The sequence below is a fragment of the Myotis daubentonii genome, chromosome 5, assembly GCF_963259705.1.
Source record: "Myotis daubentonii chromosome 5, mMyoDau2.1, whole genome shotgun sequence".
Taxonomy (NCBI): domain Eukaryota; kingdom Metazoa; phylum Chordata; class Mammalia; order Chiroptera; family Vespertilionidae; genus Myotis; species Myotis daubentonii.
This window is the reverse complement of record NC_081844.1, coordinates 30,155,625-30,183,058: the sequence shown is the minus strand read 5'-3', so window position 1 is coordinate 30,183,058 and position 27,434 is coordinate 30,155,625. Positions and strand designations below refer to the sequence as shown.

Below are 27,434 nucleotides of genomic sequence, written 5' to 3'. Positions count from 1 at the left end.
AAATAACATGTGGAATGAGATGTGTTATGAATTAGCTTCAGAATCTTTTTTCACTCTATTTTGAAATGATAGATTGATGGCAGGTTGCAGAAATAGGCACCCCAGATACCCTATACTCAGTGATGACATCTGACATAACCAGAGTATAATATCAAAACAGGAAAATGGTATTGATACAGTGCATCTGCTTAATTTAGATTTCACCTTTACATTTTCAATATTGCACATTAGGACATTGTTTTCATCAAGTGTTTATTATTATTGATATTAAGATTTTGCAACCATCTGCCCAGAATGTCCTGTATTTTTCATCTGCAACACGCCTGATTAAACATCCTTGCCAGAAAAACATAGCCCTATATCTAGGGTAAGTAACCATTTTATGAATAGCTACTATCATTTTTATTAAAATGTTAGATTTTCCCTTATTGATTCATTCAACAAAGGTTAAGGAAGATGGGTCTGTCCTGTGTTGCTAGTTACTAGCCTGCAGGGGGTCCACAATTGGGGTGGAAGAGAGATGAAGAGACCAGAAAGTACTTAATTCCAGGGCACTGTGCCCAATAAAAGTCATGTTTAGCCTGCCTGGCGTGGCTCAGTGGTTGAACATTGACTTATGAACCAGGAGGTTGAGGTTCAATTCCCGGTCAGGGCACATGCCTGGTTTGCGGGCTCAATCCCCCACAGTCCTGCTCCCAGGGTCAGCCTACCACAGGCAGCTGGGACCTTAGCCCAGACCCTCCAGGACTTACTGAGGTCCGTGCTGTCCCATCTGGGTCACCAAAACTATAACTGAAACACAAGTTTGGCTGCCTGCCACAATGAAGGGCAGCCTCATGAGACAGGTGCTGTTGCAAAAGGAAAGAGGTTTATTCAGGTGCTATGACCTGGGAGAATGATTGACTCCCATCTTAAAGACGACCCCCCTACCTGTTCAAGCCCACTATTTTTGTAGGAATAGGGAGGGGAAGGCCTTTCCCCCGCCCTATCCAATAATCTTCCTAGCTTTTGGCACACTCGGGTCATATCCATTCATCTTTCTAGCTTTTTTTGTTGAATCCTCACCCGAGGATATTTCTTCCACTGATTTTTTTTTTTTTTTTTTTTTTTTTAGAGAGACTGGAAAAGTGGGGGAGAGACATAAAGAGAGAAGCATCAATGTGAGAGAGGCACATTTGACCGGTTTCCTCCCCCATGCGCCCCAACTGGGGTGCTAGATTGAGCCTGCAACTAAGGTATGTGCCCTTGACTGGAATTGAACCGTGAATCATTAGTCCACAGGCTGACGCCTCAACCACTGAGTAAACAAGCTAGGGCCATCTTTTTAGCTTTTGGTGCATTCGGGCCCTATCTGTCTAGCTTTTGGCATGTTCAGGCCCTATCCATTTATCTTTATAGATTTTGCCACATTGGTGCGCCATCTTGACCAATGGGGAAGACTCCCTGGCACTCTCTGTCTGTAGTATCAGAGTCAGTAGAGAGTGGAAGTGTGTGTGGGGGCAGAGGGTGGGGGCAGGGGGTGGGAAGGGGCTGCAGGACCCACCATTAAGCCCATCTCCCTACACTAGACACAGCATTTTCACATCAGGGGGATCCCGTTGGAGTCCACAGGATGCCCCTGGATGCCAACATGCCTGCATCCTCTACACAGCCCCCATACAGCGTGGCCCTCTAAAGTGGCCAGTCAACCCACAGTCACCCGGCCACTGGCTGCCTGTACTTTGACTGACTGTCTATGGTAACAATGTGGTCACATTTATTTATTAATTCTCACATGAGGATATTTTTCCAATGATTTTTAGAGAGAGTGGGAGGGAGGGGGAGAGACAGAGAGAGAGAAACATTGGTGTGAGAGGGATACATCAATTGTTTGCCTCCCACAACACCCTGACCAGGGCCAGGGATCAAGCCTGCAATGTAGGTATGTGCCCTTGACCAGAATCAAACCTGGGAAAGCCAAACCAGTAGGGCTGGTCACACTTTTAATATAATGTTATTTCAAGAAGTTGAATACCCAGGCTGTACAAATTTACTCATACAAAAATAGATGGATGGATGGATAGATAGGTAGGTAGGTAGATAGGCAGAACCTAAATTGTTCCTTATTTTTAAATAAATTTTGATGTGTGTAACATTTTTGGAGTGACTGCCATTGTCTTTCCCCCCCCCCCCACACCCCTTGTGTAAAATTCTAATGTAACTGTTTTATTGTTTATTTCAGACAACAACTTTTTTTCACGAGAAATAACTTTGAGAGTAGTCTTCCTCCACTTTCCATCCCTACATCAATGCAGGTAGTTATTATATGGAACAATCTGAAGGATGCTTGAAATACGTAATATTCAGGGTAAAGGTATAATTTGAAAATAGCACATTAGTTTGTTTTTGTTCATATGAAGTTTATTTTACAAAAATGTATCTCTTTAAGATATTGAGAGTAGTTTCTAAGTCAAAAAAGAGTGTTAATTCTATTCTGTCCTTACTGCCAAAATGATACCCTTTTTTTCCTGAAAAAGGAAGCAGAATTGTTGCCAATGCTTCCTACAATTGGTTGTGTGTTGGGAATAGATAGATTACATGCACTAATTCCAGGGCCTCCCTAAATTGTCCTAAACCAAAACAGAAAAACCTTTACACTCTTAGTAACTATCTTGAGAAATTCTACCATTAGCACCTATGCTAAAGAAGTTTTACCATCTATTAAGATACCAATGTTTCTTGGAAGCAATAGTTATGTTCCTCATTTATGCTCCTCATTTATCATTTATCTTTAGGCTTTATCCTTGGAGAAGGGTATGTTGTTGTTATTTTGTTTATTTTTCCGGAGAGGGAAACATGGATTTGTTGTTCCACTTATATGCATTCATTGGTTGGTTCCTGTATGTGCCCTGACCTGGGATCTAATGTGCAACCTTGGCATATTGGGATGATTGCTCTAACCAAGTGAGTACCTGGCCAGGGCCTCCTCAGAAAAGGTTTGTTTTTTGTATTTTGGGTTTTTTGTTTTGTTGTTAATCCTCAGCCAAGGATATTTTTTTCCATTGATTTTTTTCTTTTTTTTGAGAGAGTAGAAGGAAGAGAGGGAGGGAGGGAGGCACGGAGGGAGGGAGGGAGGCACGGAGGGAGGGAGGGAGAGAGAGAAACATCTGTGTGAGACACATTGATTGGTTGCCTCCCGCACACTCCCCAACCAGGGCCGGGGACCGAACCTGCAACCCAGGTATGTTCACTTGACTGGGAATCGAACTCATGACCCCTTGATGTGCAGGCTGACACTCTAACCCCTGAGCTATGCCAGCCAGGACTCAGAGAGGGTTTTGATGAGGGAGTGAATTTAGCTGTCTGAGGCCACCACCTCCCAGTTTTGGTTCCAGCTTACCCCAGGATACATAGTCCCCAATATCTAGGAACCGAAAAGCTCCTGTTGGCACAAATGTTTCTTGTATGTGTGTCTAGAAGTATTGCTTCCCAAATTGATATCCAAAAAGAGGTGTGTTTTGATGTTATATATGTCATTATTTATAGGTTGGCATACCAGAAGTAACATCAGCACATTTTGCTGGTTCAGTATTGCTGTTAGTAGTGAATAAAAAAGTCTATATTTATAATTATAGAGCCAATTCCTGGACTGCATCAACAGGTATATATTCTTTTTATGTGTTTTTTTTTTTACTTACTGATTTGAAGGGGGGGGGCGGAAGGAGGGAGAGAGGAGGAAAAAAAAACATCAATTGGTGGCCTCCACGTGCGGGGATCAAACCCGCAACCTGGGTATGTGCCCTGACCAGGAATTGAACCCACAAACTCTTGGTGTGTGAGATGACACTCCAACTAGCTGAGCAACCCTGGCCAGGGCCTTGTTGTATTTTGTTTGAGTTCAGCCAACCTCAAAGAAATGGTTATTAATTTCGGAAGGACAAACCATACTGCTATTTGGATGTCTGTCCCTGAATGTTACCTTGTCCTTTAAAATTCAAATGGAAGTTAGGCAGAACCCCCATCCACTGCAGATTGTAGTTATAAGCAGAGAAACCTTGGACAAAAATGACTTCTAGATGCTTGGTGACAACATCCCATGGTATAGATAGACCACATTTTGTTTATTTATACAATCACCTGCCAATGGACACTTGGGTTGCTTCTGTGCTTTAGCTATTGTGAACAACACTGTTGGAACGCGCGCGCGCACACGTGTCCAAATACCTTCCTGAGTCCATGCTTTTGACTTTTAAATTTTTTTTTGTACACATCCAGAAGTGGACTTGGATTGGCTCTGATTCCTGGCGACACTCAGAGTGATGTCCACTCCGCCCTTCCTCCAGCAGCTCTTGTGGACTCATGTCTGTGGCTGCTTTTACGGAATAACTCCATCTTACATTTTGTCTTCCTCTTTTCCGGCTGCCTTTTCTTTCCCCTGCATTATTGTGGTTTCCAAAGAGTCCTGCCTTCTCATGATGTGCCCGAAGGAGAACAGCTTCAGTTTGGTCACTTCTGCCTCCAGCGGTGTGTCTGGCTTACTTTACTCTGGGGCCCGCATGCCTGTCTTCCTGGCAGTCCAGAGTGTCTGCACACCTCTCCTCCAGCTCCACATTTCAAATCAATCAATGTTTCTATCAGCCTTCTTCACATCCGGGCATAGTAATTGGGAATACCGGGCTGTGGATGATCTTAGAGACCTTGGTCTCTAATGACACAGCTCTGCCCCTGGTGATCTTTCCTAATTCTATTGCTGCCCTTCTGAGCCTCAGCCTTCTCCTGAGTTCTTGGCTGCAGTCTCCATTTGAATTGGTGACTGAACCAAAGTCAGCAAAATCTTTAGCAATGTCTTTCTTCATTGTCTATGTCAGTGGTTGGCAAACTGAGGGTCGCGAGTCACATGCGGCTCGTTGGCCCCTTGAGTGTGGCTCTTCCACAAATACCACGTGCGGGCGTGCACATACAGTGCGATTGAAACTTCGTGGCCCATGCACAGAAGTCGGTTTTGGGCCTGGGCGAGTCTGTTTTGAAGAAGTACTGTTGATATTTGGCTCTGTTAACTAATGAGTTTGCCGACCACTGGTCTATGTGAAAGTTGTTATCTCTTCTGTAGTCATGATGTGGTCATTCCATTTTCAGGTTCTTTGAGGAAACTCCATACTGTTTGCCAGTCCTGCACCATTCCCATTCCCAACAGGGTACAAAAGTTCCATTTTCTTCACCTTCTCACCAACACTGGTTGTTTTTTGTTTCATTTCAAGCCAAAGTTTCTGCACTTAAAATGGAATCAAAGAACACCTCGGTAAGAGAAGGGAGTTCTTCCTGCAGTTTTGGCATACAGTCCTAAAAGAGTGTGTGCTTCTCAACGGGACAGTTCTGCCCCCCAGACGACATTTTGGCAGTGTGGGGAGGAGTTATTTTTGGTTGTCCAGACCGGAGGAAGGTACTGCTGGCATTGTGTCATTAAAGGCAGGGGTGCTGCAAAACGTCCCACAGGCACAGGATGACCCCACAATCAGGAGCCATCTGGCCCCACATGTCAATAGCAGGTTACTTAGCCTTGTCCTGATTTTTTGGCTGCAGTCTCCATTCGTTTTTGTTTGTTTGTTTGTTTGTTTGTTTTAATAGTTCTTTATTGTTGAAAGTATTACATATATCCCCATTTTTCTCCCATTGACCCCATCCAGCCTGCCCCCGGTACCCGCCCCCCCCCCAGGCCTTCAGCACCCTATTGTCTGTGTCCACGGGTTACGTATATGTGCATACAAGGTCAGTCTCCATTTAAATTGGCGACTGGACCAAAGTAAGCAAAATCTTTAACAGTGTCTAAACCATTTCTCTGACCTGCAGGTAACTCATATAGTTTCCAAATGATCTTTTCCTTTCAGGCATAAATTACCCTGTTTCACATATTTCTGGTGACAACTGTTGCTATAGTAAGCATCCCTTTTGCTTGGTGAGTACAGGGTATCGTTTTTTCACTCTGCTCTGAGCACAGATGGAAATAAGAACAGGCGAACCCATGGGGGTTGGGCCTTTGGACTTGGGCAATGTCATTTCCCCAGGGCTCACATGACAACCTGAGAGGTGGGAGGGGCTCTGGAGCTACTTTCAGATCAACTGGCTAGTTCACTACAAATATATCCATCTACCTTCCTTTTTTATGAACTTGTTATTTAAAATAATTATAGACTCTCCAGTAAGTTGAAAAGATCATACAGAGTCCCATGTGCCCTTTCTATATCTTCTTCCGATGGTTACATCTTACATAACTGCAGTATCATACTAAAACTAGTACTGACATAGATACAATGTATGTGTAACTCTAGCATTTTATCACATCGCCACATCACAGGACCATTCCTGCCATCAAAATACCGTCTATTCTGTCATCCCAGAGCCCCACAGCTCCCTGCCCCCATCCCACCGCAACCCCTGACAACCACTAACCTCTTCCCCACCTCTATAATTTTACCACCTCACGGATGTTATATAAACGGATCCGTACAATATGGGACCTTTGAGGACCAGCTTTGTCAGCTAAATTCTCTAGAGACTCATCCAATTTGTTGTCTATATCTTTAGTCTTTCCCTATTCATTGTCAAGTAGTATACCATGGTCTGACTGTACCAGAATTTGGTTGCCTCCACTGCTATACCCACTTATGTACAGATTTTTGTATGTGCATATGTTTTAATTTTTCTGGGGTAATTGCCCTGGAGTTTTACCCTTGGCATCAATCTCCCTTTGTTACTGAGATATAATTGACATAACATTGTAAGTGTAAGGGTACAATGTGATGATCTAATACATTTACATATTGCAATATGACGACCACTGAAGGTTACCTGCATCATGGCACATCATTGCCATTTCTTTTTTTTTCTTTTTTTTTTGTGGTGGGAACCTTTAAGATCCGGTTTCTTAGTACCTTTGAAGCTTACAGTATAGCATTGCTGGGCATTAGATCTGCAGGAGCATGTAGCTACTGGCTGCAAGGTTGTGACCTTCAACAGCATCTCCCCATCCCCACCCCTCAAATCTCCTTTTAAAGAGACTGTTCTGTGTATGTTCTTCCAGGATATAAGTAATGTCGTTTTTGCCTATTTGCTTGGAGACCAGTTATCTAAGACCAATATATATTACTCCGAGAACTGGGCATACAGATTTCACGAGTATGCCTCTGTTACACAGGTATGTGCATTTGCATAAGAAAGTGAACCAAAAAAGAGAAATGTCTCGTGTGTGATTGGAGTAATTAGCACGCAGTGGGTGAACCAGGGCTTCTGTCTCTTGGGAGGGTAGGGAAAATTCCAGGTCATGGAACCTGGCTAGAGAGATTAAGAAGTTAGGAAAGGAGACAGGAGGTTTTAAATGATAGCACAATAATGGAGTGCTTATGAAAGCTAGTGCCGAAGTAGAGGCTGCACGTTAATTATGATATTTAACCCCATGCCCACCCGAAGATCGGTACTCTTATGACCCAGGTTTTATAGATGAGAATGGTATCGGATAAGTGCTCTCACACCAGAGGCCCCAGAGAGCCTGCTGGCCTCCTTCGCCTGGTGAGGACAGAGCAAGAAGTCTGACCCAGACGAGGCCCTCGCTTGGCCACGCTGGCACCTTGGTCTTAGACTTCCAGCCTCCGGAGCTGTGAGATGTAAATTCCTATTGTGTATAAGCCACCCAGTCTGTGGCATTTTGTCACAGCAGCCTGACTGGACTAAGACAAAGGGTTAGGGTTTTGACCAATGGATTTGGGAGGGGAGGGCGCACAATTCAGTCCAAAGCACTGTATATTTTATAGAACCTCCCAAAAAACAGAGGCGTAATTAAGATAGTCGTCTCTCTCTGACCTGAAAAATGTCAGCTTGGCTTTGTGCTCCAGTGTGGCTGCTGGGCACTCTGCTGACCAGCCGAACAGCAGGAGTGAGGAACCGAGGCAGAAAGGAAGGATTTAGGCATGCATCTCGCAGTCAGTTTGACACCCATCCACATCTCCTTCAACCAGAATCTCCAAATAAAGACACTAAGCAAGGGCAAAAGTCTGCCCAGCACAAGCTGTCTCCACTCGAGGTTCTGCTTACAAGCTACATTTCATAGAGAATAAATAGATCATCATTTTTAAAAATTGTTCTTCATTTTAGCTCATTGGATGCCCTAAAGTTACATTTAGAATTAAACACATGCTTACAATTTATTCATACACAATGTTTTCTTTTTGTTTCACAGGAAGAACTATTGGGGTCTTTGGGTGGGATCTTCTCCCTTTACTCCGTGTCACAGGTTGGGCTGCTTCTCATTGATCAAGGGCAGGTGAGTCATTTGGCCTGGGAAGAATGACTTGAAGTGATCTTTGCCCCAAGCCAGAGTTTTATTAAATGTCACACACTTGGATTTTCATATCTGAAATCTGTCTAGCTTTTTTTTTAAATCCTCACCTGAGGATATTTTTCAGTTGACTTTTAGAGAGAGTGGAAGAGAGAGGTAAAGACAGAAATATTGCTGAGAGAAACACATAGATTGGTTGTCTCCTGCACACAGCCTGGAGGAGCCTGAACCGAGGTACATGCCCTGGACCAGAATCGAACCAGGACTCTGCAGTCCACCAACGCTCTACCCACTGAGCAAAACTGGCTAGGGCTGAAATCCATCTAGCTTTTCATTCACCTATCCATCTACCTAACAGTTCATCCATTCACATATCCATCCATCCATCTATCCATTTACCTACTTACCAGTCCATCTACCCACCCATCCATCTACCTACCTTTCATCCAGATACCCATTCATCCACACACCCTTCCGCCTTCCCCCTCCCCCCCCCCAATTTAAACTGCATCAGAAGATAAAATATCAAATCGGAAAGGGATTAAGTACAGTCAGGACCTGGTATTGCAAAAATTGTGAACCGGGTGTGCAGCTCTGAAGTTTGAGGGAGACCTCCTCTCAGGAAGCCTCAGGAGCTTGGGCTGATGTCCAAAGGCTGAAAGCCCCACCCTCTAACACCGTGGTTCTCAACCTCTGGGTCGCGACCCCTTTGGGGTCGAACGACCCTTTCACAGGGGTCGCCTAAGACCATCGGAAAACACATATATAATTCCATATTGTTTTTGTGATTAATCACTATGCTTTAATTATGTTCAATTTGTAACAATGAAATTGGAGGTCACCACAACATGAGGAACTGAATTAAAGGGTCGCGGCATTCGGAAGGTTGAGAACCACTGCTCTAACATGAGATTGGTCCAGCCCCATCCAGAGTCCCCTCATTAGCATAAGGAGCTGCCCGAGACACTCCCACTACCCAGAAAATGCCAAGAATTTAGTGGCTGCGGAGTCCAGCTCCTGGTTACCGCCTATGGGTGATTCTCAGGTCTGACCACAGGCCATCAGGAAGCTTTACCTGGCAGGCCGCGGGGATGCTGCCCTCCCCAGTCCAGACTTAGGGCAGGATGATGCTCGCAGGCTCTGAAGGACTGGCAATTGTCCCAGGCCGCTGTGGGCAGCCTTCATTCCTAGGACTTTAGCTTCAGGAGCCTCCCTATGGCGGAAAGAGGAGAAAACCTCGCCGACACTTTTCTCCACTCTGACTCTGCACTCAGTACCTCTCTATTGGCTGCTAGCCTAGGCCCTCTCCCCTCCCCCGCCCTGGGCGTGTATATACGTCTTCAGGGGCCTTTTGTGGGCTCCCATCGGAGGCAGAGAGAGGTGCCCCTCACCTGGGCTGATCCAGCAGACCCTTCCCCGGCTGCCCTTCATGGGCAATTGCTTCCTCTGGCCTGTTCTCAGACCGAGGGCTGATTGCTTCCTCTGGCCTGTTCTCTGGTTGACCCCACTGCAATTTGAACTCTTCAAGGTTTGCCTTGTTGCCTACACGGGCAGCTCAGCTGAGCAATTCTAATACCTGGGGACCGAGGCCAGCCAATTCACAACGCAGGGATGAGCTGGGGGATGAGAACTCGCACTCACGGTCCCTTAGGCACCTCCTGCAGACGGGCCTGTCGGGTGTCCACAAGCGGCAGGGGGTGGGGGGTGGGGCAGTCAAGTTCAGCAGCCTGTGCACCTGGGTCCTCACCCTGAGCACTTAGTTCTCTTCCCAGGAGGCGCTTAGAAAACAAGCCAGGAGTCTCCCCCTCCTCTCCACCAACATCTGGGAGGGGCCACAGCTGCGTTGGTGGGACTCACTTATGAACCAGTGACAGTGTTTTTTAAAAAGTGCATCCTAGCACAGTGCTGTCAGGAGTCTCATAAAGAGCAAATAAGAGAGAACTTTGACGACCCTGCCAAACAATTTATTTTTATTTATTTATTTTTTTAGTATGAAAAAATAACGTTTATTTACAAATGTATATACTGATAGCTAACAATACCCTAGGGGAGATAAAGAACAAGGAATATACTATATCTCCTAAGATCAAAACTACCTATTGGGGGTTAAACCAAAGTCGCCACCCAGTTGGAAAAAAGGTGGGAGAGACAACGGCAGAGTCCAGCACTGACATCTGAATAAACAACTGGAAAAGGCTTTAGCCACCAGCTCTAAGTGTTCACAGTGACTCAGGAGCAACTTGTTTTGGGATCAATTCAGATTCCTCAGGGGGACTTTCAGACTTTGGTGCTTGTGACTGTGTTGACTTTTCTAAGTTGTCTATTATAAGGGGAGTATTTTTTACCCTCCCTTGCACCAGTTGCACAGTAAATTTAGAGGGCCTAGGAGCCAATTCCTGGGCCGATCAGCATCATTATCTCCTTCCCGTCTGACAGTCTTAAATAGGTGCCTCTTTCTTTTTCGGGCTTTCCTGCCACGTAACCGGAAGAAGCGAGTACTTATAATGGAAGTAGAGCTGTCCTCAGGATTAACATATTCCTCAATATTTTGAAGAAGAGTAGTCACCAGAATCTGGATAGATTCTACAGGATCATTCTTCATACTTTCAAGAGCATTTCGTAACAGCTGCACATCATCCTCATGTATGGAATGCAGGTTTATCTTCTCAGCTATTAATGCTATGAAATGGACTGCAGCTGTCCGTAGGAAGGACTCGGAGCTCTTCAGGAAACTGAAGCTCTGAAACAGTAACTCCCCCACTAATTGTCTTTTGCATGTATTCACCAAGTGGTTGCATGTTTCTTCCAACACCTGCATGTGATCACTGAGGGTGGTATGTTGAAACATCTGTGTGAAGGATGACCAGCCAATCACATTAGTTCACTCAGCCAGGGCTGCTCCACAGGCCTTGACCACCTCTGTGTTGTTGTCCTCTAAGCTAAGCAGCAGTGGGACTAAAAAACTGTACAGATGTTTCTTGATGGCATATCCAGGCTTGAATTTGTTGACTCTATGTAGCATGTGCCCAAGGGCAGAGATGGCTGTGATCCTCACCTGGTCCCTCTTATCATTGACGGGTGGACGCAGATCCTTGGAGATGCTGCACAACATTGCCTTGACCTCTGCTCCATGCCCATGTACGACGATGTTCCGTAGGCCTTCACTGCCTGAACTGTCACTCGTGCCTCACTCTTCAGGAAGTCTCGCAAGGATGGAAACAGGCTCTTCACAGACTCTGATTGAGTTGGATGCAGTGCCAGGTTACTGATTCCACGGAGTCCAATTTCTTTCATGATGAGGTTGGGCTCCTTGGTCCACTTGATTAGATTGTCCACAAAGTCTTGTCCCAGAGTCTGAGCCACTGACCGATGCCAGAGAAGCTGTGCATAGATGGTCCTGGCCAAGATCTTCTGATGATTATCTCCGCTGTCAAGGAAGGTCTTGGCAAGGTTCAGAATTCAGTGCAGCATGACTACTTCACAGTTCTTCACAATGCCACTTGTCAGGTCCATGATCCCTCTGTAGTAAAATTTAGAGGAGGACAGATGATCCCAGCACTTATGCTCATCTGCATAGACCACCACTCCATCATATGCGGCTGCAAACAACACAAGCTTCACCACCTCCAGGGCACAACTAGTGGAGTCAAAGGTCTTGCCTGAGGCCCCATCCTTCCTGTAGACCACCATCTTCTAGGGGGTATTTTGCTCAGTCACCCAGAAGAGATGGCATAGCACAGCCAGCAATAGCCGGGGGTAGAGTTCCAGGATGGCCTCCTGGCACAGAGACCCGGATAGCATCGCACACAAGGCACACGCCGCCTCCACGGGCTGCAGGGCTATGTCCATCGTGCCCTCTGTGGAGTGGTTTTCCAGGATTCCTGTCAGCAGCTGCAGGACATTGATTGTGGTCTTTCGCTTGGTGCCGAACACCTTCCACAGGGCCAGAATGGTTCTATCCCCAGGGAGGGGCCTGTTGAGCAGCAGGGGCACAACACTGTGGGTGCTGTTGCCCGCCAGCCAGCACAGGGCCCGAAGCGTCTCCTCCTTTGTGTTGGGCTCCAGCTGCAATTTGAGCCGTCCCAGGATGCCCGCCACAATTTCCTCAACCTTTATCAAAACTGTGCCCCACTTTTTCATGACAGCGCTCATCAACTGGGCTGCAGCCAGAGACACCTTAGCCCTGCTGCCTGTCAGCTCCTCCATGGCTGTCAGCACCACGTTGGTGAGCTGGCTCTGGGTGAAGTACTCTGCAAAGGCATTGAAGTCCTCCATTTTTGCTGTAAACTCCAACATACGTGCAGCACACCACATGACCCGTTCCCGCTCGTTATCCTTCTGGGGATTAAGCCAAGGATCCATAAGCTGCAAGCAGTTCTGGATCTGGGTGGGCATCTCAACTATAAGTGTCTCCATTAGTCTGAGGAGGGATTGCATGGTCCCCTCAAACAGATCCACATTGGCCTGGCTCTTCTTGGGACTAGATGCCTCCTTTTGTAACACTTCTCTGGATGGCAGGCAGGACACACTCTTGAAGCATGTTCCCAGGAGCTCTGCTCTTTCTTCTGCCTCTAAGAGGAGCCTGAGCATCCTGAAGTTATTGATGATGTTCATTGCCTTCTGTGTAATAGGGCTGGAAATGGAGTTCAATGGCTCCTCCTTGATTAGGTCCGCCATGAAGGTAACAATTGCTAGCTTGTGGGGGAACTTGAATTGAAAGGCTACGTGCTGCTGACTGCCCAGGGTTTTTGTCAGTATGATGAGGGCATTCAGGTAATCCAGCTTCAGGTCCTTATCCTTTTCCAAAATGCAGTTGTGGTAGTGTTGCAGGATCAAGACCAGCATGGCATCGAAATGCATGAAAATATCTCCCTTGCTCTCTAAAATAATCTTGCTATAGCTTAAGTAGATGGTGTTACAGACAAGCACCCATTCCCTTTGCTGATGTTCCTTTGCCAGTGTGAGAATGGACGATGACTCCTTGTCATTGAGTATAGTGCTATACACTTGCAGTTGCTCCAGGACTGTCTTCAGATGTTTCTTGGACACGAGGCTGAATGCCACAGCAATGCCCTCCCTCTCCTGCAGGTTTTCATGGGAAGTTTGAAGGATGGCGGAGAGCATCATCTTCACCAGTTTCTCACTTCTTGAGGTCCACAGGGCGAAACCAAAGAATTTATAGAGAAAAGCCTTCTCGTCACCATCATCACTGAAATAACGCATCCTCTCCAAGATGACTCTGATGAGTTGCTCCTGCCAGCGGTCATCGTCAATAGCCACTAATGACTTACTCAAAAACTGGAACAGCCTGTCCTCCCACTCCTCCTGATTCAGGCTCTTCTCAGTATGATCATCTAGTATCTCAAACATCTGTGGGATCACCTTCCTCCACAGCTGGCCAACACTGTGGTTTATAACAGGATGCAGAGAAGTGATAGGATGCAGGGCAAATAGTAGCCTCAGAGAGCTTGTACCAAACTCCTTTTCCCTGTAGGGCTTCCGGGAACATGTCACAAGATGGGTCAGGAGTCTCTGAGGGGAAATGTATTCGGTAGGATCCTGGTGAAAACTGCTGAGGTAAGGAACCTGGCCCAGGGAACGGGCCTTCAGAGCCATTTGTGTGGCTGCCTTACACAGAGGCACAGAGGCCAAGGTGTTGTTGGGCTCACACACCAACGTGACCAGTTTGGGCAAAGATACCATCTGTAGGATTCTGGAACACATTATTCGGATGTCCTCTTCATTTGATGAGTCAGACTCCACAAGCCTGATGATACAGCTGGTTATGGTGTTCCCCTGGGGTAAGGCCAATAGTTATGCTGACCCAGCATCTCAATGAAGTGCACGAGGACCTTTGGCACTGGTTTGAGGTCCTCCTGAATCACCAAAATGGTTGGATTCAGTACCATGCGCTGCAGCTTCTCGGTCTGAGGCAACTCCTGGAACACATCTGTGAACACTTGAAGGGCTGATTCCATCTTGGCTGGATCACTGGATTCCATGGTGGTTAGTAATAGGGATACCATCTGATCCTGGTGTAACTTGGCCAGGATGAAGAAAGCCCACAGGGCGAGGCTGCAGTTCTCCACAGAGTGAGGGTCTGCTGGGTTCACTCGTTCACAAAGCTGCTGGAACAGCATGCCTGTGATGTTTTCCAGCTGGGATTCCAAGTTTATACCTCCACAGCCGCTGAGCGCCAGAGCATTCACCAGTTGGCAGATATACACTGGGAAATGTAGAAAGGTGTCACTTTCGTGGACATCAAAATCATTAACCATCGTGTTAACCGGTTCACTTGGTTCTTGAGTTTGGATGGTGGCATAAGGAAGAAAAGGTGGCCCATTATCTGCAGAACCTGCTCTGTCACCTGTGCCTTGTCCTTGCTCTTCAAAGACCAACGGTTGAGGAAGATGCGGAAGGTGATGTATGCCTTCATGGACATTTCCCTTTGACTAAAGCCCGTCACCTTATCATCCCAGGAATCCCGGTGTTTCTGGGCACTGACGACTAATCCGTAGAATACTTGGGAAAGGATGATCTTCCCCACTGCAACCATGAGGCTCCTTGGGGGCAGACAGTGTGTATTCGGTCTGTCCCATAGCTTGACAATGATCACTTCTGGAAAACGTGACCCCAGAGCCATTAAGACCGCAGTGAATGCCTTCTCCAGTTCTCGCTTTGTCTCCTGACCTCCAACTTTGAGTGCCATCATAAATTTCTCGATGTCTTCTTTTGAGATATACTGGCTCAACTCCCCTTTAGAGTTCTCTGAGGAAACTTCCAGAGCTCTAAATATCTCTTGGCTGCAATCTCCTCCCAGGCCCGGGCCTGGTCAGGCTCTTCTCAAACATCTCGAAGGTGTGCGAGCCCATCTTCTTCGAACATCTCGAAGGTGTGTGAGCCCATCTTCTTCAAACATCTCGAAGGTGTGTGAGCCCAACCAATCAATGTGTTTCTTTCACATCCATGTTTCTCTCTGGCTTTCCCTCTCTCTTCCACTCTCCAGTGCCAGTTGGACTCTCAAATATCCCAATCATGCCACCCTCCAACACCTGGCACAGCACTGTCATGAAGTCTTTCTGGATGGAATAGGGTGTGAAGGGAAAAGGGAAATGGATGCCACCGATCTCCTGGTTTTTATCAGCCATGATCCTGAGGTACTTTTGTTGCCTGGGTAGCCTTCTAATGCCTCTATGAGAGGCTTGGAGATTTCTTCTCAAAGACCTGTGCCCTGGGATCAAAGATGTTGCCTGTATTCACTTCTGCAGCAGTCTTCCCTCACTTCTGCACAGGGCGGTATTTGCATGACAAATGCCGCTTTATCCGGTTGGGAGACACCGGAGGACGTCCTTTCTCATGTAGGTTCTCCTCATCCTAAGCTTTGTTACCACGAGACACCGTGACCACTCTCTTCCCAGGCAAGACAACTTCGCTTCAGGCCAGGCGGCTGTGGTCAGAGATAAGGTCGCTGAGTTTAAAAGTGCGGCTCCACTCTGTCCCCCGAGGAGCGTGCAGCGCTGCCACGCCCCGCGCCACTGCGTGCTCACTGGGGGACTTGGGCGTGGTCTCCCATGCCAAACAATTCAGACCAGATGCCGGAGCCGGCCCTTAGAGGGTCTAGAGGGTCGCAGGGTGTGAGCGGCTTGATGAAGGAGGCTGTTAGGAAAAGAATCTGGGTGTGCACACAGGTGGGTTGGAGGAGGAAAGGAATTTGAATAATTCAGGAGCAAGGGCGAGCAGGGACTGAGGGAGTGCAGGCACTTCAGTCTTGCACTGTGGACACTTCCGATGAACAGTTCTTTGTTGTGAGAATCTGTCCTGTGCATTGCGGAGTGTTGAGCCCCCATTCACTATGCCAGGAGCACCCCCAGTGTGACAACCACAGACATCCCCCGGCGTGCCAGGTGCCCTCCGAGGGCAGAACCATCCCCCGCTGAGAGCTGTTGGGACAGCTAAGCCAGCTTGAAGGAAGTTTGAATAACGAAGCAGGAGGACCTACCCCTGCTGCCATTCTGCAATCACTGACCTGGGATGTCTTCCTCAGGCCAAGTTTGGGTACTCGGACCACCCTCTGAACAGCAGTTTTGGGCTGCCCTTTGACTACAATGGCACCCTTGACGTCCTCATCGTCCCCGGCCAGAAAGGCATTCTGATCTTCTGGTCTGAGAAGAGCCTGCTAGTTTCCCGAAATTCAGGTGAGCGGCCGGCTCAGGGCTGCCACTCAGGGTCCCCCTCCAGCTGCCATTATTTTCTCTCCCCTGACTTGAGTGGAACCCATGCTCACTTTGCCGCCTGTTATGCAAAGTGCTGAGGTCCCAGAACATCTCAAGGTATGGTTCTTGGATTCTCAAAGAAATTACCCAGAGGTCAGGCTGTGGAAGCGATGGGTTGGTTGGGTCTTACATGTGGCCCAGTGAACGCCACACCACCTGCCACCGGTGGAGTTGAACTGCCAAGTCCCATCCGGCCTGCAGATGAGCTACTACCTATTGTTTCCAGCCACCCAGACTTTCCCAAACAAGGTTTTTTGTTTTTGTTTTTTTAAAATATATTTTACTGATTTTTTACAGAGAGGAAGGGAGAGAGATAGAGAGTTAGAAACATCGATGGGAGAGAAACATCGATCAGCCACCTCCTGCACATCTCCTACTGGGGATGTGCCCGCAACCCAGGTACATGCCCCTGACCGGAATCAAACCTGGGACCTTTCAGTCCGCAGGCCGACTCTCTCTCCACTGAGCCAAACCGGTTTCGGCCCAACACAAGGTTTTATAAAGAACAGAAAACAGAGGAAACCGGGGCCTGCAGGGGAAGGGGTATGTTTCTCAGCATTCGCTGTGTGAACTCAAAACTGCTAGCTGTTTTCTTGACTGAGGGGCTGGCCAGGCTCCCAAGGTCTCATGGGAAGGGGCCCGTGTTCCCCTTTACCACAGACCTCCTAACTGCATTTCGCTCTCCCCCACCCCCTGCCTTGTGGGACCTTCAGGGACACAGGCAGCAGGTTCCGAAAGTCACCAGATGCCGAGGGCGGAGGTCCACGCCTTCAGTCCAGGAACTGCAGATGTTGTTTGGGGGCTGAGGTTAGGGATTCTAGGAGATGTGTCAGGATCACTCACTTGAGCTTCCCTTGGGCGAGAAAGGAATCTGGCACAGCACCTGTAGGTGGCCTGGTGAGGGTCCCTGGAAGTGCCCAGGCCCTGGAGCCCCAGCCCGCCAGCTGGCACAGCCGAGGAGCAAAAGGCAGCCCTCCCTGAAGAGGTGCTGCTGTCAGGAACCTCTGGGCACAGGTGTGGTTGCAAGAGCGCCCACAATCACAGCCAGCCAGCCAGCGCCAGCCAGGCTACCTGAGCCCCGTGTTCCTCAGCAAGAAAGGGCTCGGGCTGCCCATTTGAGAGCCCATTCCAGGAAGAAAGCGCTCTTTTTCCTAACACCTGTTACCTGAATGAGCATTCTGTGGGGGTCCAGCTTCCAGGCGGGGAGGCAGTTTCCTGAAACCCACGTCCATTCCGGAGGGTGTTTTACAGCATCGCATCTCAGTATTATATTTTTGTTGAATCTTTATCATTTCACCAGTGGACTCCCCCTTCCAACATGTGCCCAGGTCTCATGATTCTGCCCTGTTGTCTCGTAGGTCAGCTCGTCTTCCCTGTCCAGGTGCAAGAAGGACCTGGTACCTTGTATTTCTCCATTTTGGATGCCGGCATCACCATCCACAGTGTGGCTGCGAGTGCGTGCCCAACCTGCGGGTAGCTTTCTAGCTGAACTGTCCCTTTAGGGCCTTGGTCATGTTTTAATTGGGCGGTTTGCCTTTTTATGGTTGAGTTGCAAGTGTTTTTTGTATATTCTTGATGCAAGTCCCTTATCAAAAATAGGCTCTGCAAATATTTTCTCCCAGTCAATGGCTTGTCTTCCCACTCCTATAAAAAAAATCTTAAGTACACATCATTTTCCATGTCTAGAATCTTTAATATGTTCTAAAGAATAATATTCAAATTTGCAAAAATGACATTCAGGTCTGTATGTCTTGTATCTCATCTGACTGCCCACCACTGCCCTAAGGGATTCCTTTTGTCCACCTAACCCATGGTTCCCACCCTGGGGACACTGGGCAGTGCAGGGAGATGGTTGTCATGACTCGGGGGGGGGAGGGGGTATGCCTGGTATCTTCTGGGTAGAGGCCAGGGCTGCTACCCAACATCACACAATTCACAGGATACCCCCACCACAGACAACAATGGAGCTTAGGTCGAGAAACCCTCTGGTCCTTCCCCTGCAAACACACGTCACTTTTCTACATCAGAAGCTTTTTTCAAGGCTCAGCTTAAGACTTGCTTCTTCTGAAAACTCCCTCGGTTGTTTTATTGTTACTGTTGTTGTTAATCCTCACCCAAGGATATATTTTCCATTGATTTTTTAAAAATATATTTTACTGATTTTTTACAGAGAGGAAGGGAGAGGAATAGAGAGTTAGAAACATCAATGAGAGAGAAACATCAATTTAGCTGCCTCCTGCACACTCCCCACTAGGGATGTGCCCGCAACCAAGGTACATGCCCTTGACCGGAATCGAACCTGGGACCCTTCAGTCCGCAGGCCGACGCTCTATCCGCTGAGCCAAACCAGTCAGGGCTCTATTGATTTTTGAAGTGAGTGAAAGGGAGGGAAGGAGAGAGGGAGAGAGGGAGAGAAACATGGATGTGAGAGAGACACATCAACTGGCTGCCTCCTGCATTTGCCCTGATCAGGGCCGGGGATCAAACCTGCAACCCAGGTACATGCCCTTGACTGAGAATCAAACCTGTAACCCTTCAGTGGGGGGGGGGGGGGGGGGGGGAGAGGAGCTCTCTAACCACTGAGCAACACTGGCCAGGGCTCCTTGGTTGCTTTCTCACACCCCCCCCCCCAATTAGCAATAATCAGATAGACTTCATTGGCTACAATACTGCCATGGGCAAAGCTCCTTGGTTGCTTTAAAAAAAAAAGAATAAAAATGTCCATTGGATCTTATTACCCCCCTTCATAAAATCTCCCAATGGCGTCCTGTGTTTCCTTGGAACTTCGTACGTGCAAAAGATCAGAAACAGCCTCACTGTCCATGAGCGGAGGGCTGGCTGAGTAATTCAGAGTTCACCCAGGCCCCAGAACATCAACCCGCCAACTTCATCCGTGTACACAAACGGAGAGGAAAACACCAAGTTACAAGCAGCTTGGGGGGTTCCAGAGTATGATCCCAGTATATGAAACTATCAGAAAAGATGTTTACTAAAGTGTTAACAGTGGTTACCTATGTCAGGGCTCAGTAACCCTGGCCTGTGGGCTAAATCTGGCCCATAGCTTGTTTTATTGGAACACAGTCGTTCATTTACGAGTTGTCCAGATCTACTTTCAGAGTTGAATACTTTTTTTAAAAAACCCTCACCCCCCCCCAAAAAAAAACAACCAAAAAAAAACCCCTCACCCAAGTGTATCTTTATTGATTTTTAAGAGAGAGAGAGAGGGAGATGTAAAAGAGAAACATTGATTGGTTGCCTCTCATACGTGTCCCAACCAGGGACCAAACCCACAACCTAGGTATGTACTATGACCAGAAATCGAACCTGCAACCTTTTGGTGCATGGGACCATGTTTCAATCAACTGAGCCACCAGCCAGGGCAGAGTTAAATACTTGTAATAGACATGACATGATCAGCAGAGCAGGATATATTTGCCATCTGGTTCTTTACACAAGTTTGTTGCGCCCAGTCTAGATGATGGAATTCTGGGTAATTAAAAAAAAAAACACTTTATATTTTAAATATTTTTTAATATATTTTTATTGATTTTTTTTACAGAGAGGAAGGGAGAGGAATAGAGAGTTAGAAACATTGATGAGAGAGAAACATCGATCAGCTGCCTCCTGCACACCTCCTACTGGGGATGTGCCCGCAACCAAGGTACATGCCCTTGACCGGAATCGAACCTGGGACCTTTCAGTCGGCAAGCTGACGCTCTATCCACTGAGCCAAACCAGTTAGGGCTATTTCTTTTTTTTTTTTTTTTAATATATTTTATTGATTTCAGAGAGGAAGGGAGAGGGAGAGAGATAGAAACATCAATGATGAGAGAGAATCATTGATTGGCTGCCTCCTGCACACCCCCCACCAGGGATTGAGTCCACAACCTGGGCATGTGCCCTTGACTGGAATTGAACCTGGGACCCTTTAGTCTGAAGGCAAACACTCTATCCACTGAGCCAAACTGACTAGGGCGAAAGAAGCCTCATTTCAATGTTCTGTCTTATTTGTTTGTTTGTTTTCTAGATGAAAATGGACTGGCAGTTTTAACTCGGGAGGATAATTTGTATTATGGCAGCCTGGGAATCCTGACAAGTTTAATAGTCAAAGTAGGTAAAATCAAAGTTAAGGTTATTCCCAGCTTTGTTCTCAAACTTCCAATACTCGTTTCTGTTGTTTTGTTAATCTTCGCCCGAAGATATTTTTCCATTGATTTTAGAGAGAGTGGAAGAGAGAGGGAAAGACAGAGAGAAACATTGGTGTGAGAGATACCAATTGGTTGCCTACTGCATGAGCCAGAACAGGGCCGGGAGGAGCCTGCAACCAAGGTATGTGCCCTTGACCGGAATCAAACCCGGGACCCTTTGGTCCAAAAGCCAATGCTCTGCCCTCTCCACCAAACCAGCTAGGGCTCCAATACTCTTACTGGGGGCTAGAAATTGCTCTAGTTATTAAAATAGTAACAATATTTTAATAGCAAAAGTAATAACAATAATTTTTTTAATTAAATCTTTATTGTTCACATTATTACATTTGTTCCTCTTTTTTCCCCCCCCATAACTCCCCTTCTCCCAGCTCCCACCCCACCCTCCGCCCTCACTCCCCACCCACTGTCCTCATCCATAGGTGCACGATTTTTGTCCAGTCTCTTTTCGCATCTCCCAAACCCCTTTCCCCCCCAAGAATAGTCCATTCCCTTTCTATGTCCCTGATTCTATTATGATCACCAGATTATTTATTCACTTGATTCTTAGATTCACTTGTTGATAGATGCATATTTGTTGTGTTATGGGTTGGCTCAACGAGATAGATCACTGACTCAGAATTGAAATTTAAGAGCCTTTTATTAAGCTGGCCAGCTGACCACAGCACCTATCTCCCCCTCTGGGAGATTCGGAGCATGTGGCAGAGATCAAGGGTGCAGTATGATCCTTTATAGCAAAACAGTGTTACCTTAGAAGTTCACAGAAAGTTCATAAGCACAAAGGGGGGGTAAACAGAGTCACACCTGGCTGGAGCATATCATAACACATTGTTTTTCTAAGACAATTTAGCAATTTTTCTTCCATGGTTCCTAACCCTGACACAATCCTCCATACGTCAGTCCCCCCTCCCAGCACATTCTGTAACATTCTGTAACCCTTCCATGCTGCAGTCCCTCACCCTAGCACAGTTGTTCATAATTTTTATCTTTACCTTTTTCTTCTTCCTCTTCTTAAAGGATACCTTTCAGCATTTCATATAATGCTGGTTTGGTGGTGATGAACTCCTTTAGCTTTTCCTTATCTGTGAAGCTCTTTATCTGACCTTCAATTCTGAATGATAGCTTTGCTGGATAAAGTAATCTTGGTTGTAGGATCTTGGTATTCATCACTTTGAATATTTCTTGCCATTCCCTTCTGGCCTGCAAAGTTTCTGTTGAGAAATCAGCTGACAGTCGTATGGGTATTCCCTTGTAGGTAACTGGGTTTCTTTCTCTTGCTGCTTTTAAGATTCTCTCTTTGTCTTTTGCTCTTGGCATTTTAATTATGATGTGTATTGGTGTGGTCCTCTTTGGATTCCTTTTGTTTGGGGTTCTCTGCGCTTCCTGGATCTGTAAGTCTATTTCTTTCACCAGGTGGGGGAAGTTTTCTGTCATTATTTCTTCAAATAGGTTTTCAATATCTTGCTCTCTCTCATCTTCTGGCACCCCTATAATTCTGATGTTGGTGCGCTTGAAGCTGTCCCAGAGGCTCCTTACACTATCTTCGTATTTTCGGATTCTTTTTTCATTTTGCTTTTCCAGTTGGGTGTTTTTTGCTTCTTCGCATTTCGAATCTTTGACTTGATTCTTGCGCTCCTCTGGTCTGCTGTTGGGTGTCTGTATAATATTCTTTATTTCAGTCAGTGTATGCTTAATTTCTAGTTGGTTCTTTATCACAACATCGAGGGTCTCATTAGATTTCTTGAGGATCTCACTACATTTATCGGCAGTCTCACCAGTCTTTTCTAGGGCCTTACTAAGTTTATCGGCAGCTTCTAGACAGTTCTTAAGAGACCTTAAAAGTGTGGTTCTGAACTCAATATCCTCCATTGACAGTTTTGTCCTGTTTCTTTGTCTCCCCATTTTTTATGCTTTCTTGGTACACCCCCTAGTGGTCTTTGTGCGCAGTCTTGTTGCCTTTAAGCCTTGATTGATGTCGGCAATACTGGGGGTAATTTGACCTCCAGGCTAACTGGCTATGAGAGTCAGCTGTGTCTGCAGTGAGAGAACTTCTGTCCTCTAGGGAGGTGCTAATCTAGCCTTTGCCTGAGGCTATCCGGCAAATGCCTTTGTGCAGGGCTTGGGCGGGGTGGGTGGGTCTCACGGGATCGACAGGGCGGGCAGGAGCGAGCAGTTATGGCTGCTCTCAGTTCCTTCCCCAGGGGCTCTGCCTCTCAGAGTCCCAGCAATGGCTGCAAACCTCGGAGAGAAAGCTGCCTTCGAGTTCCGACCAAAGCCAGACAGTCCCGCTTCTCCCGTTTGAGTCTGGGTCCCCAGAGACTCGCCCGGATCTGGAGCTCAGAGTCTGAAACTCCCTCCCGATTGAAAACAACAACCGCGCCCTCCGCCGCCAGCCCGCTCCGCGCCCACACTCCGCACCTGAGTATTTCACTTCAGCACTGCGCCTCCTCTGAGTCTGGGTATGATATTCTCTTTCCTCCTAGTTGTAGAATTTCCACTCAGCCAGCCTTCCTGTGGTTCTGGATGCTGTCTGTTCTGTCCTTTAGTTATATCTCTGAAGTGGTTGTTCGAGGGCAGCAATCTCCGGCGTTAACCTATGCCGCCATCTTGGTTTCTCCAATAACAATAATTTTAATTAATACCAAATTAATAACATTAACTTAATAATTTTAGTAGTAATAGTAATTTTTATAGTTATTAAAATAATAGCAATGACTGCTAAAACTTACTGAGTACTTAGAATATGGCAGGTGCTGGTCTAACCATCTTCTGACTATTAACCTCATTTAACCTTGACCATCATCTTAAGAAGTAGACTCTTAAATTGTTCCCATTGGACAGATGGTCAAACTGAGGCACAGAGAAGTAAAGTCATTCATCCAAGGTTACAGAGGCATGAAGTGTTGATGCTGGAATATCTCACAGTATCTTGTACATTATGCTTATCTAATTTTATTTCATCCTCACAACAACCCTGCGAAGGTGTCAATATCATTCCACTTTTACAGGGAGAAACTGAAGTTCAAGTCCCTCTCTCTGCTAAGGTCACGTAACCGCAACTGAACCAGAAAAGTCCCCCAGCTGTGCCCACTGCTACTTCAGTGTTTTTCCCGTTACATCTACAGCCACCATATTTCCTGAAAGTTCCTGACAGTGGAAGTAGGACAGGATCACTGGTGTGGGGCATTAGCACCAGAACTGTCTCTGTGAAGCCTTAGCCCTGACATTCTGATGACCAGAGTTTTCTGGGGAGAGATCCTGTGGCTTTTCCAACTCTCCAAGCAGGTCCATGACCTATTAAGAAATCCCATGGGCCAAAGCCGGTTTGGCTCAGCGGATAGAGCGTCGGCCTGTGGACTGAAGGGTCCCGGGTTCGATTCCGGTCAAGGGCATGTACCTGGGTTGCAGGCACTTCCCCAGTGGGGGATGTGCGTGAGGCAGCTGATCGATGTTTCTCTCTCATCGATGTTTCTAACTCTCTATCTCTCTCCCTTCCTCTCTGTAAAAAATCAATAAAATATATTTAAAAAAAAAAAAAAGAAATCCCATGGGTAGCCTCTCTGATGGGAAACATAATTTCCATTATTGATTTAAACACAAGGGATGAGTAAAACTTGAGTAGGTGTCTCAACAAAGCGTACCTATAACTTTGCTGTTTGTTTGTTTGGTCTACCTTCTTTAGACCCAAATCTTAAGACAAAATTTAAATCCCAAAAAAAGAATTAGAATGAACTGAGTTCAGAATCACTTTTTTTTTTTCCAGTTTCCACACCAAAACATCTGGTCCCCACAGGCAGCCCTGATGTTCACTGACCTGGGGATACTTGAAATCCTGACTCCACTTCCTGACTCGAAGTTTCCAGCTTTTGATTTCCAGAGGTGCTCCGTGAATATCCAGGCAGTTCTCATGGACCCTCAACTCCATATTGACCTCTGCAAAGTATGTGATCATAACTGTTTAGCTCCATATTCAAGACACTTTAAAAACAAACAAAGCCCTAGCCGGTTTGGCTCACTGGATAGAGCATCGGCCTGGGGACTGAGGGGTGGCAGAGGGCAGGCCCAATCCCTAGGTGCAGCCCCTGGTCGGGCTCAGAGCAGGGCTGATTGGGGAGTTGGGGCGCCGCCCCATCATGCACAGAGCAGGACAGATTGGGAGGTTGCGATGCCACCCCCAGTCACGCTCAGGGTAGGGCCGATTGGGGGGTTGGGGCACCGTCCCCTGTCACACTCAAGGCAGGGTCGATGGGGAGGTTGCGGCACCACCCCCTGTCACGCACAGAGCAGGGCCAATCAGAGGGTTGGGGCACTGCCCCCTGTCACTCACAGAACAGGGCCCATCAGGGGGTTGGGGCACCGCCCTCTATCACCTACAGAGCAGGGCCGATCAGGGGGTTGGGGCGCCGCCACTCTCACACTCAGGGCAGGGCCGATGGGGAGGTTATGGCTCTACCCCGTCACACACAGAGCAGGGCCCGTGGGGAGGGGGGGAGCTCCCCCCTATCAGGCACAGAGCAGGGCGGCTCAGGGGGTTGGGGCCCCTTCCCCTGTCACACACAGAGCAGGGCCCATGGGGGGGGGGAGCTCCCCCCTATCAGGCACAGAGCAGGGCAGCTCAGGGGGTTGGGGCCCCTTCCCCTGTCACACACAGAGCCGCAGGGCGATCAGGGGGTTTGGGCGCTGCCCCCCTGTCACGCTGATCCCGGTGCCGGGAGGCATATTACCCTTTTACTATATAGGGTAGAGGCCTGGTGCATGGGTGGGGCCGGCTGGTTTGTCCTGAAGGGTGTCCTGGATCTGGGTGGGGGTCCCCACTGGGGTGCCTGGCCAGTCTGGGTGAGGGGCTGAGGGCTGTTTTCAGTCTGGGAGTGACTAAAGTTCCCAACCGCTCTTTTTTTTCTTTTTCTTTTTTTATTCTGGGCCAGCTTTACCTTGAGGCTTGGCTCCAGCTCTTAGGCCTTCGGCTGCTGAAAGTAGGTTTCTGGCCTTTGCTTACAATGTTGCGAATCTGCTGGCTGAAGTCGGGCAGTATTTGTTACAATGTTTCTTAAACTGCCCGCTCAGAGGCCTGCAGCTGCAGGCGGGGAACGTTGGTTTCCTCCAAGGATCCTCCGTCACTGAGGCAAGCAAGCCTCATGTTAGTTTCAAGCTGCCTGGCTGCCGGCCGCCATCTTGGCTGACAGTTAATTTGCATATCTCGCTGATTAGCCAATGAAAAGGGTAGTGGTCGTAGACCAATTAGCATGTTTCTCTTTTATTAGTGTAGATACCTTTCAGCATTTCATATAATACGGGTTTGGTGGTGATGAACTTCTTTAGCTTTTCCTTATCTGTGAAGCTCTTTATCTGACCTTCAATTCTGAATGATAGCTTTGCTGGATAAAGTAATCTTGGTTGTAGGTTCTTGGTATTCATCACTTTGAATATTTCTTGCCACTCCCTTCTGGCCTGTGAAGTTTCTGTTGAGAAATCAGCTGACAGTCGCATGGGTACTCCCTTGTAGGTAATTGACTGTCTTTCTCTTGCTGCTTTTAAGATTCTCTCTTTGTCTTTTGCCCTTGGCATTTTAATTATGATGTGTCTTGGTGTGGTCCTCTTTGGATTCCTTTTGTTTGGGGTTCTCTGCGCTTCCTGGACCTGTAAGTCTATTTCTTTCACCAGGTATGGGAAGTTTTCTGTCATTATTTCTTTTAATAGGTTTTCAATATCTTGCCCTCTCTCTTCTTCTGGCACCCCTATAATTCGGATGTTGGTACGCTTGAAGCTGTCCCAGAGGCTCCTTACACTATCTTCGTATTTTTGGATTCTTTTTTCATTTTGCTTTTCCGGTTGGGTGTTTTTTGCTTCTTCGTATTTCAAATCTTTGGCTTGATTCTTGTGATCCTCTAGTCTGCTGTTGGGAGTCTGTATAATATTCTTTATTTCAGTCAGTGTATGCTAATTTCTAGTTGGTCCTTTTTCATACCCTCGATGGTCTCACTAGATTTCTTGAGGATCTCATTACATTTATCGGCGATCTCACTGATCTTTTTGAGGGTCTTACTAAATTTGTCGGCAGTTTCTAGAAAGTTCTTGAAAAACCTTAAAAGTGTGGTTTTGAACTCTATATCCAATAGTTTGCTTTCCTCTACTTCTGTCATTTGTGTCCTGTTTCTTTGTCTCCGCATTTTGGCTGCTTCCCTGTGTTGATAGAGTGGCTTTCTGTGCTAGATGTCCTATAGGGCCCAGTGGCTCAGCCTCCCCAATTACCTGAGGAGCACACTCTTGGTGCACCCCCTTGTGGGCTTTGTGCACAGTCTTGTTGTAGTTAAGCCTTGATTGTTGTAGGTATCACTGGGAGGAATTGACCTCCAGGCCAATTGGCTGTGAGAATCAGTTGTGTCTGCAGTGGGAGAACTTCTGTGCTAGGTAATTTGCAGATTGCAAAGGGCCAGGCCTTTCATATGCAAAAGCCTCCGTGCCTGGCTTGCGGCTTGGGCGGGGCAGGGTCCCAGGGGATCAACAGAGCAGAGCAAGCAGCTATGGCTACCCTCAGAGGCCCTGCTTCTCAGTGTCCCAGCAAACGCTGCAAGCACCTCTGAGAGAAAGCCGCCCTCGAGTTCCCACCGATGCCAGACAGTCCAGTTTCTACCGTATAAGTCGGGGTCC

At 47.2% G+C, this 27,434-nt stretch overlaps 1 protein-coding gene across 1 annotated transcript in view; it reads left to right on the top strand.

Annotated features, from left to right (window-relative positions):
• Positions 1-27,434, top strand: part of CATSPERD (cation channel sperm associated auxiliary subunit delta) — a 47,708-nt gene that overhangs the window by 3,200 nt on the left and 17,074 nt on the right. Inside the window, exons 4-13 of the mRNA XM_059697035.1 lie at positions 273-367; positions 2,222-2,294; positions 3,526-3,640; positions 5,865-5,932; positions 7,058-7,171; positions 8,210-8,293; positions 16,353-16,503; positions 17,940-18,035; positions 20,609-20,691; positions 24,550-24,726. Coding sequence (XP_059553018.1) covers positions 273-367; positions 2,222-2,294; positions 3,526-3,640; positions 5,865-5,932; positions 7,058-7,171; positions 8,210-8,293; positions 16,353-16,503; positions 17,940-18,035; positions 20,609-20,691; positions 24,550-24,726 — 1,056 coding nt within the window. The remainder of the gene's footprint in view (positions 1-272; positions 368-2,221; positions 2,295-3,525; positions 3,641-5,864; positions 5,933-7,057; positions 7,172-8,209; positions 8,294-16,352; positions 16,504-17,939; positions 18,036-20,608; positions 20,692-24,549; positions 24,727-27,434) is intronic.